Source organism: Leuresthes tenuis, unplaced genomic scaffold, assembly GCF_036924035.1.
Source record: "Leuresthes tenuis unplaced genomic scaffold, fLeuTen1.0.hap1 SCAF_15, whole genome shotgun sequence".
Classification (NCBI taxonomy): Eukaryota; Metazoa; Chordata; class Actinopteri; order Atheriniformes; family Atherinopsidae; genus Leuresthes; species Leuresthes tenuis.
This window is the reverse complement of record NW_027325369.1, coordinates 15767555-15780979: the sequence shown is the minus strand read 5'-3', so window position 1 is coordinate 15780979 and position 13425 is coordinate 15767555. Positions and strand designations below refer to the sequence as shown.

Below are 13425 nucleotides of genomic sequence, written 5' to 3'. Positions count from 1 at the left end.
TCAGTACAAAATTAGACAGTTAATCTAAAATGCTGATGTTTTTGGCTTTGTAACTGCAGACCCATTTGTTCTGTTGTAATATGTCTCATTTGTTTAATCCGAATGCATTTTGAAATCGTTTGGACCTTTTTAAAATACATAAACTACACCCAACTGCACAACTACTATCACAAATTTACATGAATTGTACAGAAGTACATTGAAACTAGGAAAAAGTTATATACAATTGCAATTAACCTTTACATTTGGATGCTCTTTTCACATAATAGAGATGGTTTCTCAAATTCATAGATAGATCTTTTATTTATGCAATACAAAACAAAAAAATCTGACTTCTTTTTTTTTGGCAGTCCTACAGAACTCGAACTGATTCCTCCTTTACTAAAAACTGACAGAGGAGGCCTTTGTAAAATATCTGAACTGGAAATGAGCAAAAGAACGAAAACATGCAGAACAATAGATTTTTATTACATTTTGGCCCACGTATAGGTCCTTGTATACCTGTGGTCTTATCATTTTTGTCTCCATCACAAAATCAGAAAAATTAAATCTGGCAGCAAACTATTCATTAGGCAGTATTGCTGACAACTGACACACACAGTCGCTGAAGTTGCATTGAATGGAAAAATGCTCTCATACGAAATGGAGTCTCTGTACTTCCTGGCGCTTCTCTCAAATATACATTCCTGTTAAAATAATCAGTTAATTAACAAATGACAAATGTTCAGACATCATTACATCTGCTTCTTTAAACATTAGCACCAAAGCTACACAAACCTCGATCATATTAACAGTTTGTCTCAACAACTTGTGAATATGTTGTAAATCTTTGCAAGATTAAGTTGTCATTCTTTTTTTTTCTGCATGTTTGACGTCACAAAACGCTTCGTAACACGATAAAGCAAATGTGACGTACAAAATTACTGAAATTAGCAACATATAAGCACATTTTTCTAAGCATATAATATTAGGTCACTTGCTAAATACACAGTGAAAGCAGCTTTATCTTTTTTCTTTTGCAAGTACAATATCAGTTCTGTGTAGGTAGCATTATTGCACGCAAGCTCTATCTATCGAAAGCAGCACTGATTTCCATTATAGGCAAACAACAGTACTTTACATTCAAATGCAGAATTCAAGAAGCCTCATAAACACCCAGTGAAAAGAAAAAAAACAAAAAACAGAGCTGACCAAGTGAGACTGACAGAGAAGAGTTCTATTTTTACTTTAGAAAATGACTCTGTTACTCACTTACTTTCAGCCAACAGCCACGTTTAGACTCACTGTATACCATTACTGACAACTTCAAACAGCACAGTGGGGAAAAAAAATCAAAGTTCTGAAATCAAAATGGATGGAGAATCTTGTTCGATAAATGATGTAAAATAATTTACAGGTGGAAAATGAACACACTGTCAGATATGAATGGCTCAGCATATTTGACTGCAGTATTGTAGCCAAAAGAATGTCGTGTACTTTGCTCATGCCACCACTTCACAGACGTCACATAGATAGTAATAATACAACCTATGCCTCAAAAACTTCACGTTTTCAACTACTGAATCAATAAAAACATTTAACAAAAACAAAAATAACTATTGCCTAAAATGTGTGATATTTAAATGAGAAAATGTGGTGAAATGGCAATAACAATGATAACAGTACTCATAAGAACACTGCATAATCTATTTACTCGATTGCTTAAAACTAAATTTCAAAAGTGCAGTGTTTGTATCAGATATTAGATATATGGCTTCTTGACAATATCTTAGCAATTTTTTGATACTGCTGTGTCTTAATATAGCTTTAGTGTTCGTTATTTTTTTATGACTATAACAAATGTAAATAGCTATTCGTTTGCAATACAAGGACTGGCACATTTCTTTGGCACTAGACATGGCACTAACTCTTCAGGCTGCTTTTAAAATTCAATGCAACATGAAATTCTTTTCACATTTTTTAATCCAAGAAAGGTTATTCTTTTTTTTTCATTTTCCGAATAAATCTTACCAATAATAATACTTCTACAAATAATAACTATAATAATAATAATAATAATGATGTGTGCATAAACTTGAAATTATGGCCTAACTGATAGTTTCCATCCGTGCTGGGCTTACCGACTTTCTCCTAAGCCCTCAGATTGCTATTGATCTCTATGTGGAGAGCTAACAGATGTTTTAATCTCCTCTGAAAAAGAGAAAATGTGCTCAGCTATAGACACCTTCACTGGAGTGCAGACACGTCACTGTGGTGGAGCAACAACTTTAAACAACATTTTCACTTCAGCCTTTGAGTCACATTGGCCAAGGCGACAGAAAATGCCTGCACTGCTGAGAAAGGATACTGGAAATCCAAGATGTAAGCGTTCCCATCTATTCGCCCAAACTGCATCACCTAAAAGAAAGTATAAGAAGAAGACATTTCAGAAGGCATGGAACCATAAACATATCAGCAGCTTCTTATTGAGTCATCTAAGGCCAGTTGATCTGTTCATTGTTTAGGGCTACATGAGAAAATATTATAAAAGAACACATAAGCTAAGCTTGCTTGATTTGTCTGAGCATTACAGGTATGCAGAATACTATCATAAAGTAAAGCCTGATCATAACTGAAAAGGTGTAACCAGTAAATATTTTTCTTATAGATAAATAACTACTATAATCATTCAAGCTCTTATGTCATTAATACTGCTTTTACCTGTCTACCATCCAGTTCTATCTGAAAATTCTTCGCTGACTCCTGAGTGACTCGGCCTCCAAAGTCGAGCTGGTAGACCTGGGTAGCTTCATTCCACAAGGGCTGTTTATTGGCCATGACATAGACAAATCCTTGGCTACCTAAACTACGGTCCTCTCTTTCATTTGCTTTGCGACACTTTATCTCCTCCAGCTCACTTGCTATACGAAGGCTTCGCTTGTTCTTCCAGCTCTTCTTACTGCTTTGATTCTGGTTCATGAGCTCATCGCCACTTATAAAGAGCTCAGGTTCACTTTCTGAGCTATCCTGGAACTCATTTGCGGTCCTACTCATTTTCTTGGTTTTATTGAGTTGTTCTCTCGGCCCCTTGGGCTTCTTCTTCTCCCTGCTACCGAGCCTTGGGCTGGAAATGAGAGTGTTGAAGTCAGAGAGTGCACGCCCTTCCTTTCTGGATCTGCCCTCAGAGACAGTGGGCATGTTGGCCTCCTCTGCCCTGCTGTCTAGTCTTTTGCGGCTTTTCTTGTTGAAGCGTTCTGACTCCTGTGGAACGGGACTTTCATTCAGGGATGATGGCTCTGGAAAGTTGTTGGAAGACTCTGCTAGATCTTCTGTGGCACTTTTGGATGGTGGCAACTCAGTAGGTGGGGGAGGAGGTGGTAGAGGAGGTGGTGGAGGTGGAGCTGTGGGAGGAGGTGGGGAGAGGATTGGCTTCTCTAAAATCTGATGAGTTTTGGTTGGCAGGGGAGGTGCTGGGGGATCTTGCATGGGTGGGGGGCAGGGGTAAGGGTTCCAGGGATGTAGGCTGACAGGGTGCAGCTGGAGTCCAGCACATGTGCTAGCTCCTGGATAGAGTGGGGGGAGAGGGCAGCAGGCCAAGTTGGCCAGATTTGGAGGATAGCCTGGTGGTAACACCAAACTGGGGTCCTGCTGAGCAAAGGGAACTGAAGCAACAACTTCGTTTGGGGAGCACTGTGGTGGTGGATTCTGCAAGGTTTGAAGTTGAGGTCCACTGTGACCCACGCTTGGGGGGAAAGGTGAGAGGGATATCTGGTATCCTGATGGAAAAGTAAGAGTGCTTGTGCTTGGGCTGCTTGGAGGTTTTGTTGTGAGGACAAAAGGAAGCCGAGTCATATCCAAGTGCTGAGCTTGACTGATAAGGAGTGGAGGAGGTTTATGTGGTCCTGGTGGGGGAGCTAACATTGTTTGATCTGGAGTAAGCCAGAAGTCCTCTGTGGTGGAGGTATCCCACTGATAAGGTGGAGGGCGTTTAACCGTCAAACTGACATCACCTAGAGTCATCTGACGTACAGATTTTTCAAGGTGACACTGCTGATTTAAAGTCTCATCTTCAGTGAAGGCAGAGTTAACATACACTGTTCTATCTCGGCTGTTATCCACAGCACCCAGCAGACTGTAAGATGACTGAGAGGCCAAGGGTGAGGAACTTTTGGAGTGCACTATAATGGTGCTGTGATGTGCACCTTTCCCAGATGGGAAGTCCTGCCTCACCACCGTGCCACCTGCGATACCACTACTTGTTGTTCCGCCTCCACTAACACTCACACTGGTGCTGCTGCTGTTACTGCTGCATTGTGTGCACGTGTACAATGCAGTGGGCACCCTCTGTTGGTAGGAAAGTGACAATGCACTGTTCATTTTGGCTTTAGTGGGAAGAGTTCTTGAGCTATCCATCATCTGTGGCACTTTGAGTCCCACATCTCTGCGGTCACGGCGTAGAGTAGCATGAATCAGGCTGCTGTCGACTCTCTGAGGAGGAGGAAGAGGAAGTGTAGCAGTTACTTGATTGGCTGGATCAGGATAAGGAGGAGGGTCTCCACTTGGTATAGAATATCGAGGGACAGACAGGCGACTTAATGTAGCAGAACTGTATGGAAGCAGAATTTTTTTATTGTCCGAGGAAGTAACTTTGAGTGTGGCTGAGGCTCCAATGCCATGGGCAGCATATGCATTCTGGTTGCGAATGAGGCGCCTGCGTGGCCGACAAACCTCCTCCACATTCCCACTGCTGTCAAAGGTTGTGATTCTTTCATACCCCAGAGGTGTTGGGTATTGTAAAGTAACAGGGTGAAGCAAGAATTCATCCTTTTTCAGGCAGGAGTCAGACACCAGGACACTTGGGCTGTCGCAGTTTGTGACGAGAGTTTGAGGGGTTGAGGCTGCTGTAGCTCCTGCAGCAGACACCACAGTCCCTGGGTAAGGAGGAGGAGGATTCACCTTCCTCATCTGGATCTCCATAGACCCATCTGTGTCACTGAAAGAGGGGGGTAAAGTCCGTAGAAGGCTTGGCTTCAGCGTGTGTCCATGGTCGTGACCCGAGTCAGTTGGAGGTGGAGGAATTTGAGGCAGAATATGAAGTTGGTGCAAGGAAATGGTTGGATATCCAGATGGAGGAGGGGGCAGCGACATCTGCATCTTCAGTTGCTGCTGCATTTGTTGGTGCTGCCTCTGCATCTGTTGATGTTGTTGCTGGATCTGCTGATGCTGCTGCTGGAGCTGCTGCTGCTGCTGCCTCATCTCCTGGATCTGTTGCCGGATTTGTTGCTGCTGCTGTTGCATCTGGTGCTGCTGCTGCTGCATCTGCTCATGCTGCAGCTGCATCTGTTGCTGCTGGTGCTGGATTTGCTGTTGTTGCTGAAGTTGTTGGGTTGTCGCCTGCTGTTGGGCTTGTTGCATTTGTTGGTGTTGCTGAACCTGGTGCTGTTGATGTGGTTGCTGCTGTTGATGTAGCGTCTGCTGGTGGTGCAGCTGCTGAAGCTGTTGTTGTTGTTGCTGCTGCTGTGACTGTGACTGATGGTGGTGTTGTTGCTGCTGTTGATGATGATGCATTTTCTGCTGCTGCTGCTGCTGTTGATGCTGCTGTGTCTGCATTTGTTGTGACTGTTTGGATGACTGCTGGCGAGGCTGCTGTGAATGAGATCGCGGCAAGGGAGGCTGTGGTGGGAGATGGTGAGGTGGTGGCGGGGGAGGCAAAGTACCAGGGAGAAGAGGACCGATGTCCAACCCATTGAAGATCACCTGACCAGGGTTTGAGTATCGAGCTGGCACAGGGTATGGTGTTGCAACAGCATCCTGGCTGTGATCAGTGACTGGGACGGAGGCTGCTGCTGCCGCTGCTGCCGCAGCCGTAGCTGTCGGATTGGTCAGGACATCAAGCTGAATATTTTGATTGGCCAGAAGAGACTGAACCAGACCAATACTCTGAGTTGGAGACATGGCTTGAGCTGGGCTGTGGATGGGAGCAATCGGAATGTTGACTGTACATGGAGGGTTGTCTCCTGCCACTCCAGATGGCCCCATCACTTCAAGAGAACAAAAGGAAATTCTAAGTCACAAGTGACTTGAAATCTACTCACATACATTGAAATATATTGAACAAACATATATTAGTATTTGTGTATGTCTCCTGATTGAAGACATTTTGCTTTCCTTCATACCTGGTAAGTCATCCTCATCCTCACTGAACACATTGGGATTGAACACAGGCAGGCTCATAAAGTCATGAGAAATTTTTCGTACTTCAGGAAGGTAGATTGTCATCTGTCTCGGTTGCAAATGAAGCAAACTGGTCTTATAGATAACTGAAACAGGGAAATTGATAGAAGAGAAAAACACATTAACTGTTTAGTTAGGCAAAATAAAATATATATGTCATATTTGGGAGATTTACCTGCACCAAGATTGGCTGGGAGAAAAGAGGCAAGTCCAACAATTTTGAACTTTGTTCCCCAAATGTTAGATGTGACTTGTGCAAGGTAGTTGTGCTGTGAAACAGAGAAAATGAAAAGCAGAAAATGGACTACTTTGATAGATAAACCAAAAATAACTGCAGACACAATAGTACTAATAGTCAATAAAGTTCTGCATAATGGTTGTTTATGGGTCTGCGTACTGTTTCAAACCCACACACTCAGAAACACATCACTACAGCAAACTTCTTAATATGACTTTGAGCCATTCTCAGCACAAGTCATCACCTCTGTGATTCCATCCATAGTAAACTCCCGGCGTGTCAGACTAGGTGACCGAACTGGAGGCTTCCTTGAAGGTAGCCGTGGCGACCTTTGGCCTTCTTGATTGGTACGTGAAAGTTTGGGAGATTTTCTTGAATCCATGTTCAGCCTTTGAAAGGAACAGAACAGAGTTTTTAATTATATTTAATGTTACGATCATAGAGTCATCAACTTAACATACAAGGGAAAAGAAATGCTATAAACTGTTATTTACAAAATCCTATTACATTACAGTGTTTCTTTCTTCAAAGGAAAAATTACATTTAAATTTGAAATTTTTAGAAAAGACAAATAGTTCATTTATATAATTTCTAACAAATAGCATTTGGTTTAACCTGTTTCCCCGAGACAACTTTGGTGACTTCTTCCCGACCCACTCGTCGCTCAAGTCAATGTCACTGGAGTCAGAGCAGTTACAACTGTCCGCATATGATATCATAGGATTCACACACACTTCCTCTAAAATACATAACAAACAAACGAAAAACAAATAAAAACAGACAAAGACAAAGAAATGAATCAATGAATAAAGAATAAAGGTAGGATTGAGCAAAATTTCAACAGTACAAATAGACCAGCCTTATGTATTATTTAACAGGTTAAATGCAACCCCGTGACCATTCAGGTCATGGCACAAGCTATTCCTGTATCAGGGCCCAGACTATGTCACATCAGAGAAAAGCACTCATAACCATAGTGCGTGTTTGTTCTTTCTTGAGGTGAATGATGGGTACACAGGAGGAATGTACACAGAAAATAGGCATAGAAACATGTTCCTGAGCAGTTCTCTTTTCCCACTCTCTCCTTATGCTGTCTCATGGTTGTACAGACTTCTCTCTCTTTTCACTGAATCTATAAAAAATATTACTGTGTAATATTTTTGGAAACTTCTGGATGATGTGACTTTTTATGCTGTAAACCCACCAGTTTTGCCATCAGTTTTTGGATCCATAATAACAAACTCAGGCCTGAGTTTACTAATGCGCCTTCCCTTGAGAATAGGCACCAGTCCTCCCAAATATTCGAGGTACAGTGTATAGCAAGGTCCGCCTGCCTCAGGACTGTCCTCTGCTCGCTTCATGGTGCAGTGGAGCCGCTCATTTCCAGCTGTGGGATAGCTGACAAAGTCACGGATGTTGTTGGGGTCAGGAATTGGGGGCTAGAACAAAGAGAGGAAAGAGCTGTAGGATTGCTGGACACTCAAATGACAACATACCACTGTCAGTGGATTTGCTTGGCTCTGAATGCCTCTGCTCACTTATTAAACAGGGATAAATGCACCTTGATCGTGGGTATGAAAGCAATGACAGCACCCAATCACTATCATCTGACTATCTGCTGTGGAAAAAAAAGATCTGAAGGGGGTTGTTCATGTAAAACTTTTTTACCTTGATGGTGGGTATGAAAGCAGTGGTAACATAAGAGCAGAGCAGCGAGGGCATGTTTAGTTTCCCCACATCTTTCTCCTCACGCAAGGCACTAGCGATTCCTTGCTGGCATAAGAGCTGGAGGCTGGCCACTCTGTGCTCTACGCGCACGACATAGAGTGCCGGTCCACATGCAAGAAACAAGCGGGAGTCTCTGTGACCCCAACAGATGGTGGTGATGGGCCTCTGAAAAACAGAAATCAAAGAATTCCTATTATTATCTATTCTGGTTTCTCAATTCTCAACCGGCTGTCCTACCGATTCCCAACATATGGATTTGAATTTGTTCTGTTTTCAATTACCATTTTATTAAAGCTTTTTGGTTAGAAAGAAGCAAAATAAATTAAAGGTTGGAAAGAGATAATAAAAACATAAAAATGATAGATATTCCCAGGAAAGAGTGTATTTTAACAATTGCAGTTTTAGCAACAAATGACTATCAAGACTACTATCACTTCATTTTAAAAAAGGACTAACCTGTGCAGGTGTTTCAAGAGTGTAGATGTGTTCGCCTTGGACATTATAGAACTTAACAAGGGCGTTTCTCATGATGGACGCACAGGCAGAGTCAGCAGGGAGCCCGTGTCTCTCCATTCCGGCCACAGCCAGGAGGTCTCCCTGGGAGCACCACTGGGCCTCCACCTCTAAAAACATACATGTCTTGCATGGCTAACAGCACTTATCGGCAAACTTGTAAATATACCTTGATATCATACTCATGCTCTGCGATCATACCTTTTAGCCCAGAGCGGATTATAGCAGGAGAGAGGTCATCATAGTTGTTCATCAAACTGATGTCTCCCGATAAGAAGGTGACTGTCAACAAAGGCTTGACTCTCCGCACTTGGAAGAACAAAGATGTGTACATATGTGAGTTTTCCCCAGGCAGCACATTTAACATGGTTATATTGTTATACGCTTACATGAGCAGAGGGGAAATACAAGACTGTACCTAAAGGCAGGATATTGTCATCAGAATCCGTGTCGCTTTCTGTGCTGTCCTCGACCAAGAAATCGGGACAGTTCCAAGACATGCTCACGATCCCGTCGGACTCATGCAACAGGACATGAGCAAGCATCCGCCCATGACAGTCCATCACTATTACTTGTCCATCTGCTGTGCCAAACAAGACCTAAGGGCATGATGTGCATTACATTTTAATAGTTGATTAATATGCCCTCTTCAAGAACATGGCCTTAAAAGCTCTGTGAAAACAGCCATTTCAGCAGCCATGGGAAATAATCTTGCTTTATTTTCAGTTGTATATAAGATATCAATGTTGAATTGTACTAATCAAGCAAAGTCTTGTATGTATACCTGCTGATCATCAGGTGTCCATATCCCACAGGTGATTTGACTCTCCAGGTTGATCTCAGAGGACCAGTGTCTCTGACCGCTGACAGAGCCAACTAACACAAAGCCATCCCTGTATGCGATGAGGGCCTGAGTGCCGTCATGTGACCAAGTGAAGTCACTCACCTGGAGGAAAGACACGGTCGCTTAATCTATGTAACAAGACACTGCTATCAAAACATAGACTTGCAAAGGTATTAGCTGCATTATCACTAGTGCACAGGAACATACAAGGCAATTTTATTTGGCAAAAATCACTTTTACATTTATATATTCTGCATTTTATTTAGTCAGTTTTAAGATAAAAGCAGAAAAAAAGCATCTACCTGAGCTCCTCTGTCATTCACCAACTCCACAGACCATCTGCCTTCATATTGGATCCATACAAAAATACCTCCCTCCATATCACAGGTGGCCAGCTTCTGAAAGGGTTCATTCCAACGCACCAAGACAACCTGCAAAGGCCCAAAACGGTGTCACTGTTTTTCACAAGCACAGGTGGCTGTCTGCAGAAAGGGAACATTCGTGAATAATATCCAGCATAAACACGAGGCTAAAAAAGCCTTTTAGGCAGAATATTCCTTAAAGAGCCAGTGCAGTTGGAGGGACAGCCAGGATACAGACAAAAGAAAAAAGACATCAGCAATAAATGTGTTCTAATAATAACAATAGCACACACCAACAATGAGAATGCAGTCAGGCCCCTACAGGCAAATAAAGCCACTATAGAATCTTTCTTATAAATAAGTATGAGTTTGCTTATATATCTTTGTGTATTTGTTGGTTTTATTGTTACGAACACATTGATTTTTTTTCTTATCACCGAAGACAGTCATAAAAGTCATTAAGATCAAGAGAATCCTATATTGCTGGGTTGAATTTAATTCTCTCATACTAAATACTGCTACAATGACAGTGTAGATAGAGATATCACTAAAACCAAGGCCAGACCTCGCTGTTGTGTCCTCGCAAGTTAAAATTGATTCTCTGAGGTGTGCTTCTATCCCTCCTGCAGTGACTCGATGTAAACGTCACTCCAACAACTCCTCTCCCATTGCCTGTGGCGAGCCAGCCCTCCTCGTAGTAGCGCCTCCGGCACACTGGCTTGTCCTTCTCGCTCTTGGGGACCCGGCCTTTCCACGAGAGGCAGAGGATGTTGGAGTCGCTGCAGAGGATGGGACCATGTTCCACGGCAGCCAACATCCCTACTGACTGACCAGGCTGGTGAGTAAAACAAAGAAAATTATGACTCGAAGCTGCAACAACACCGTATTTGACCTTATAATAAAAGTGGATGATATACATTTTCAGTTTGTGTTGGTGTGTGACTCTACATTTACTTAAAACTGCCTTTTCAGTGAAGCTCAGGATATTTTGGTAAGTACACTGTTGCTATTGTCATGGTCAGCAGGAAGCGTGGCTGCAGTAAAACATAAAATAGTTTGGATTGAAAGTTATTTATTGACCTAGGAAACAAGGGTTGACAGAACAATCTCAGCACAATGTCCGTAAAGTAGCCAATCTGATGTGTGCAGTCATGTCACAACCTTTCTGAGCAGACGGCCTATATTTCCTTAATCTCAAGGACTTTTGGATCTTGATGTGACATGTGGAAGATCATGTGTGGTAATTAAATCCCACCGAACTACCACCAGGGATGACATTTTGAACAAACATGAGGAATTAAAAGTCTAAAAAGAAAATTGGGCAAAAAATAAAACAAAAAAATACAATCAAAAGGTCCAAAACAGCTGCTACTTGAACCATGTGGTGAGATTTTTCCGTCACAAACAATGATTGTTAGACAAGGATCATCAAGTTGAATGGAAGCTGGGTTTAACATAAACCCTGCTGTCTAAATGAGAGAAGTTGCCTTGTTCAAATGCAACAAGGCATCCAAACATATAGGCCCAAACAACAGGAAACACACACATAGCAGCGGGCGTAATCTTGCTGCACTAGTTCAAAGGCATCAAATTAGTGACTGAAACTAGGGGCTTTTAGGTCCTTTGTTTGAGAAATTCCATCCGAATGAGTTCCATTTGAATGAGCAGACTTTAACAAGTACAAGTGAATCACTGCATGTGCACTGACACCAATAAAATCACCGTGGTGGCTTAATGTTCTAGCTGTTGTTCTATTATTCACCATCCATGGAGTGGCTCCAGGATTTGTCTTCAGATTACATCATCAATACAGTCTGTTTTATATGTCCACATTCACAAATTAAAAATGTGAAGTAAAGATGAAACATTTACATTCTAATTTGGGGGAAATCTTCATATGCAAACCCAGTCAGATCTCAGAATAGGTGCTAGATTTCACCTCATAATTCAGAGTAACCTTTTTTCTCTGGTCCTACCTTCTCATTTGGTTTTACACAAGAAGAGAGTAAGGTGGCAGGGTAGTTTAAATAATCTGACCTCTAGGTCCATCTTTTCACAGAAGCTACATGATGTTTGTTGCACACTTGCTTGGTACATTTGGAAATTTGGTAGCGTTCTCTACCATTAAAATAAGAATCTGTGGCTGCGAGGCACCTGTTTTATGGCATTGTATTTTGTAAAATTGTATATAAAATAGCCAAATTACCCTCAGGATTAATAATCTGACAGCAAATCATCAATACCTCATAGTTCCTGGACATGTTGAATCAAAATGCCTCCATGGAAGGTGTCCATATTTCCATTCAGATCATGCACTGAAGGGTGATGGTTGCTCTGCTCTTGGCCTTTACAGTATAATCTTTGGGGATGTAAAATGCATCATACAGCCAGATGGTGTCCAGCTCTTCATTAATTTAAATCGAGCAGTTCTGCGCTTCAGAGTTAGCCTTGAGATGATGTGAAGCTTCTTTGATGACAGTGACCCATTCCATGTCTTCCTGATGAAGCTCCGGAGAGTTGTGCAATCCTGTTGCAGTGGAGAAAAGGGCGTTAAAAAAAAAAAACCTCCAACCGCTATTCAACAAGTAAGGCAGTCTGAGAAAAGAAACAGAGAGATGGCGTTTGCTTAAAATAGCTGCGGTGTCATTCAGTGCATCAACGTTGATATCCACAGTGTTTCTCTGTCTCTATGCAACGGCAACACTGCATTGGAGAGCAGGGCACTCGCAGTCTCCATGGGTACTGAAACTGTCCGCTCCTCAGCACCACGGCAGAAACTATACAGTGATTCGAACTCGAATATTCAGATTTTGACACAAACACTATAACATTTCCACTGGAATTAATTTGTAAAATGGCTGTGGTAAATCATTCTAATCACGACCTCTTAGTTTGTAGGCTGCAGCTTCAAAAAGATTAAAGTCTAAGTAAAATACATATTATGTCCTTTAGAAATGTCTCCAACTAAATGACACATCAGACGCTATTATATTCAAGCGTCTTATATGTGACCGCATCCAGCTGTCTGAATGAGCCAGTGCTGACGAGACGATTAATAAACACCGGTGAGGAATAAATAAGTGCGATCAGTATCAAAGAGATCAAATGGACAAACAATAAACAGCTGCACATACCTGGTAGCGATATGATGTATTAATCCAGAGGTGGTGGTCTGCGCTCTGTGCCGTAGTGTTGCCAGGCACTTCTCCTTTGGCGCACTTTGGGGTTGTGGCTTTAAAACGGGTTGCCATGACGAAAAAAGCACGCAAAATAAACCACAGATTTTAACAAATAGAACGGCAGCACCGGCAGCTTTGTTGTCAACCACCTAAAGATAATTATGAGCAGTTTGAGATATGCTTTTATATGTATTCTGCCACTGAGTGTGGTCTGGAGGCGATGAGCCTCTCAATACCAGATTTACTAGCACCTCAAAAGGGTAATTCTGTAATAATGGCAACCTCCCACGGCGCACCCAATCTTAGCAATGTTAGTTAGATTGACATTCTTTACAAAAGACCTTGATA

General features: G+C 42.1%; 1 protein-coding gene across 2 annotated transcripts; it reads right to left on the bottom strand.

Moving 5' to 3' along the window:
- Positions 1-447: 447 nt before the first annotated feature.
- On the bottom strand, positions 448-13117 carry tulp4b (TUB like protein 4b). 2 transcript variants are annotated; one of them, XM_072365348.1, is made up of 17 exons: positions 13033-13117; positions 12142-12425; positions 10853-10932; positions 10464-10733; positions 9839-9967; positions 9477-9638; positions 9111-9291; positions 8894-9001; positions 8636-8802; positions 8120-8344; positions 7656-7890; positions 7067-7190; positions 6696-6840; positions 6389-6482; positions 6156-6299; positions 2701-6020; positions 448-2397 (listed from the first exon to the last, which is right to left on the bottom strand). In XM_072365348.1, the coding sequence occupies exons 4-17, from the start codon at positions 10713-10715 to the stop codon at positions 2281-2283; spliced, it is 5403 nt and encodes a 1800-aa protein (XP_072221449.1). In that variant the 5' UTR covers positions 10716-10733; positions 10853-10932; positions 12142-12425; positions 13033-13117; the 3' UTR covers positions 448-2280. The 2 variants fall into 2 exon arrangements, with proteins under 2 accessions (XP_072221449.1, XP_072221448.1); XM_072365347.1 differs by lacking the exon at positions 10853-10932.
- Positions 13118-13425: the final 308 nt, after the last annotated feature.

Excerpts from the sequence above, each read along its gene's own strand:
- tulp4b (XM_072365347.1), bottom strand. Across the intron at positions 7,191-7,655 it reads AAAAACTGATGGCAAAACTG|AGGAAGTGTGTGTGAATCCT; the intron begins GTGGGTTTACAG and ends TATGTATTTTAG. Across the intron at positions 2,398-2,700 it reads TAGAACTGGATGGTAGACAG|GTGATGCAGTTTGGGCGAAT; the intron begins GTAAAAGCAGTA and ends ACTTTCTTTTAG.